Source organism: Panthera uncia (assembly GCF_023721935.1).
Source record: "Panthera uncia isolate 11264 chromosome D3 unlocalized genomic scaffold, Puncia_PCG_1.0 HiC_scaffold_8, whole genome shotgun sequence".
NCBI lineage: Eukaryota > Metazoa > Chordata > Mammalia > Carnivora > Felidae > Panthera > Panthera uncia.
Genome location: NW_026057586.1, coordinates 75,320,566 through 75,324,631, shown reverse-complemented (window position 1 = coordinate 75,324,631; position 4,066 = coordinate 75,320,566). Strand labels below are relative to the sequence as shown.

Here is a 4,066-nt window from a genome sequence, read left to right as displayed (position 1 = left end):
AAAAAAAAAAAAAAAAAAAAAAAAAAAAAAAAAAAAAAAAAGAGATCGCCCCCATCTACACTGCCCTGTGCATGCTTATGTTCACTTCCCATGTCTCATTCTACTGAGAGCCTTCTCCTGGCCACATAAGCAGACTCAGAGCCCCAAGTCCCAGGCAGGTTCCGGCCCCACAGGTCAGCCATTCTCATGGCCAGGAAGGCTTACTCACCACCAAGGATAGCAAACAGGTGCCTGGTCAGGGCTTCTGTCGCAGAAGAGTCACTGCACTGGCGAGCCAGGTTCCGCAGTGCCAGCACAGCCTCATCCATCAGGCGGGGACTGTTGGACTTGAGCTGACCTGGACACAGAGAGCTGCAGCTCAGAAAGTGCTGAGAGCTGAGGATCCAAGCTTTCATCTTTGTCTTTCCATGTTCCTAATTCTTCCATCCATGAGCTCGGTGTTCTCGTTATAAAGAAGCTCGGGGCACCTGGGTAGCTCAGTGGGTTAAGTGTCCAACTTTGGCTCAGATCACGATCTCACGGTTTGTGAGTTCAAGCCCAACATTGGGCTCTGTGCTGACAGCTTGGAGCCTGGAGCCTGCTTCGGATTCTCTGCCTCCCTCTCTCTCTGCCCCTCCCCTGCTCACATTCTTTCTCTCTCTCTCTCCCTCTCCCTCTCTCAAATAAACAAACATTAAAAGAGTATCAAGAAAGAAATTTTGCAAATGTAATTTCTTTCTTTCTTTCTTAAGATTTTAAAGTAATTTCTACACCCAACACGGGTATCAAACTCACAACCCTGACATTAGGAGCTGCACACTCTGAGCCAGCCAGGCGTCCCAAATGTGACTTATTTCTAGACTGAGCTGTCCCTGCCCTTTTTCCTAAAATAATTGGGAAAACACATCCAAAACCCCAGGTGCCATCCCAGGGGCTGGAGAGGGGTCAGGATACTCACTAGCCAGTCCTTTCACGATGTCCAGGGCATACTGGCTGAGATCAAGAGTCACTGACGCCAGCAGACTGGAGATAGCTAAGGAGGACAGAAAATACACACCATGTCTATATTAGGTATAAATGTCTACTTCTGCCCTAGCAGCCAATGCGCCGCACCAAAGCAACCATTCTTCATCTCCATAAAGTCATGTGAGTGGTCACACCTTTGCCCCTATAGTTTCAAGTGCCACCTCCACAACAAGTTCAAACTGTCTAGAGCAGAGGTTCTTCACCTGAATGGTTTCCAGAAGGTTCTTGGACCTCTAAAATTGTTTGCAGTATTCCAGGCCGATATACTTTTGTACGTCCTTTTAGCAAGAGGGCCCAGGACTTTCCACATATTCTCAAAAGGGTCCCTGATCTCTCTCCCAAGGTCCCGATGAGGTAAACAGTGAATACATCCTTCACCCCATCCCCACCACTTCTGCGGCCAGGCACCAGAGATGCAGCTCATCAGGCAACCCAGCTCCCTCCCACCATCCTGTCTGGCAGCAACCTACTTTCAATAACATTCTCTGGACTTCTCAGTAAGGACTTCTGTATGGTGGGCAGTATCAGATCCTTAAATTCCGAGTGAGACATGTATCGGAGCAGAGGGGCACAGTTATCCTACAAAGAGAGTCAGGCACCCAGACTTCATGGGAACAGACCAAGAATACAGGACAGCTCTGAATAAGAATTTAAATGGGATTTAGCTTGTCCAGGTAAGGTCTACTTCTCACTCACCAATAGATACTTCTGAGGCTTTACTTTGCTCATCAGGATGTTCTTCATATAAAAATCCAATAGGGCACTCTACAGAGTACAAAGACTGGTCAGACCAATATTCTGAGTATCTCATCACTGGCCTAAAAGATCCCTTTTGTGGGAGTGCCTCTAAAAACTACAAATCCATAAAAAATAAAATACATACATGCATACATGAATAAATAAAATACAAATCAGTGCCTAAATTTCAGCATCACATACGGAGGGCTCATTGATCATACCATTCATCATTTTAAAACCTTCCACAGCTTTCCAGAGCTGCTAGGATCCAGTCCAAAGTCCTTGGCCTGGCTCCCAGGCTGCCTGCTGACCTGCGGCTACCACTCACACCTCTCCAACCCCACTTACTTCCTCTGCCTGGCTTTCTCTGCCCAAAATACCCCTCCTCACCTCCTGACCTTGCTAACACCTATTCACCCTTTAAGTTTCTTCAATAGAGCTGTACCCGTGACCCATGCCCTGTCAGGTGCCCCAATATAGAGTATTACTGCTTCCTGGCCCTTTCCTTTGTAGCTCTTATCACAGATATAATCAGACGGCCTATCTGTCTGATGGCAGACTCCTCACACTCAGTTCCCCAGAAGCAGGGATCACACCTCCCTGGATCACTGCTGCAACCCCAACAGCTGGCTCAGTGCTTGGCACATAGCAACTGCTCAGCTGTGGGAGACTAAATCATTACATGAACAGGCAAATTATCATCCCAATAACTATGCCAGGATTCACCCCAAGCCAGAGCTGGAGGGAAAACTTTGCCAGCTCCTCAAACTTCATATATCAGGGAGAAAGGACAGAGTCTCATAGGAGAAAACCAACAGGCTTCAGAGAAGGCCAGGGGCTGGGGCCACAAGGACCAGATAAGATCCCCCTCCTCACTTCCAGTGAGTCCACCTGCCTTGTGCCGGTTGACCACATCCATCTCCTTGTGGCTTGTGCAAAACTGCACCAGCAGCCCCAGCATGCCTGCATAGTTCTGGTTGGGTTCCAGGCTGAGAATGGCTGACAAGTACTGCTCCACCAGCCCGGGGTTCTGAAGAGGAAAGTATAAAGCAGGTGTGTCACATGGTGGAGGGTGGCACAGAAGCAGTGTGCACCACCCACTATGCCTCCCATCACCTCTTTCCACAGCTTGCTGAGCTTCTTCACAGCACCATCGACGGCGTGCCTGTGGGAGCCACCCAGCACCTCCAACAGGAGCAGGCACTGCACCTCGACCTGTCAGGGCCGGGACAGGTTCGAGTCAGGACATGAAACGTGAGTGGAGGCCCCCTGACCCTCACCACCTGCCCAAGACCTTCATCGGGCCCGCTCAACTCCAGCGAGATCCTCTTCCCTCTCCCACCCCCCAAATGGCCCTGTCCAGAATTACATCTGTTCACTCGAACACGCCATTAATAAGTGTTGAGCACCTAGGAGTCAGACAATGAAAACACACAGAGAAAAGAGACAGACATGGTCCCTATTTTCATGCACTTTAGAGTCCAGAGAGAGAAAAAGATACTACAAAATAAACACACAAGAATATATAATTCCAGTGAGGTAAGTCTCATGCAGGAAAAGGATAAGCATCCTGTTTCATATCTGCCTTGACTTTTCCTTCATTAATTCCACAAATACTTACTGAATACTGACTAAAGGGCAGGCACGATGCTGGGCACTTTGGATATGGAAGTGAAGACCGACAGGATGATCCCAGACTGTGGAGCTCACTGTCCAACCCAGAGTGAAACACATAATAGGTGCTCAACTAAAAAACCTCAGAGACTTTATGTGCCACAAACACCCATCACTGGTGAGCAGTCTGAATTACTACCCTAACAAAAAGCATGTGCTTAAGAAGTCGGCTGTACTCCATTTGCACATGCACAAAACAACAGGTGCATGAGGTTCTTCAAGGGCCTACTAATGGTCATTTTTGTTGTTTACTGTCTCTTACTATAAAAAAAAAAAACAGTAAACAACAAAAATGGCCGCCAACAGAGGATTAGTTATATATACTGCCATACCTCCACACAGAGGATCAGTAAACAGTCATAAAGAATGATAAATTCTTGGGGCAACTGAGTGGCTCAGTCAGTTGAGCGTCAGACTCTTGATTTCAGCTCAGGTTATATCATGATTCGTGGGTTTAAGCCCCACATCGGGCTCCATGCTGTCAGCATGGAGCCTGCTTGGGATTCTTTCTCTCTCTCTCTCTGCCCCTCCCCCACTTATGCACACACGTGTGCTCTCTCTCAAAGTAAATAAATAAACATTTAAAAAAAGAAAGAGGGGCGCCTGGGTGGCTCAGTCGGTTGAGCGTCCGACTTCGCTCGGGTCACGA

The 4,066-nt window shown here is 47.9% G+C and overlaps 1 protein-coding gene across 2 annotated transcripts in view; it reads right to left on the bottom strand.

Moving 5' to 3' along the window:
• GCN1 (GCN1 activator of EIF2AK4) overlaps nt 1-4,066 on the bottom strand; it is a 57,963-nt gene that overhangs the window by 41,018 nt on the left and 12,879 nt on the right. For both annotated transcript variants that reach the window (XM_049619251.1, XM_049619253.1), the window contains exons 6-11: nt 2,860-2,958; nt 2,639-2,773; nt 1,702-1,770; nt 1,476-1,584; nt 938-1,012; nt 209-337 (exon numbers count right to left, since the gene is read on the bottom strand). In XM_049619251.1, the coding sequence (XP_049475208.1) occupies nt 209-337; nt 938-1,012; nt 1,476-1,584; nt 1,702-1,770; nt 2,639-2,773; nt 2,860-2,958 (616 nt within the window). The remainder of the gene's footprint in view (nt 1-208; nt 338-937; nt 1,013-1,475; nt 1,585-1,701; nt 1,771-2,638; nt 2,774-2,859; nt 2,959-4,066) is intronic.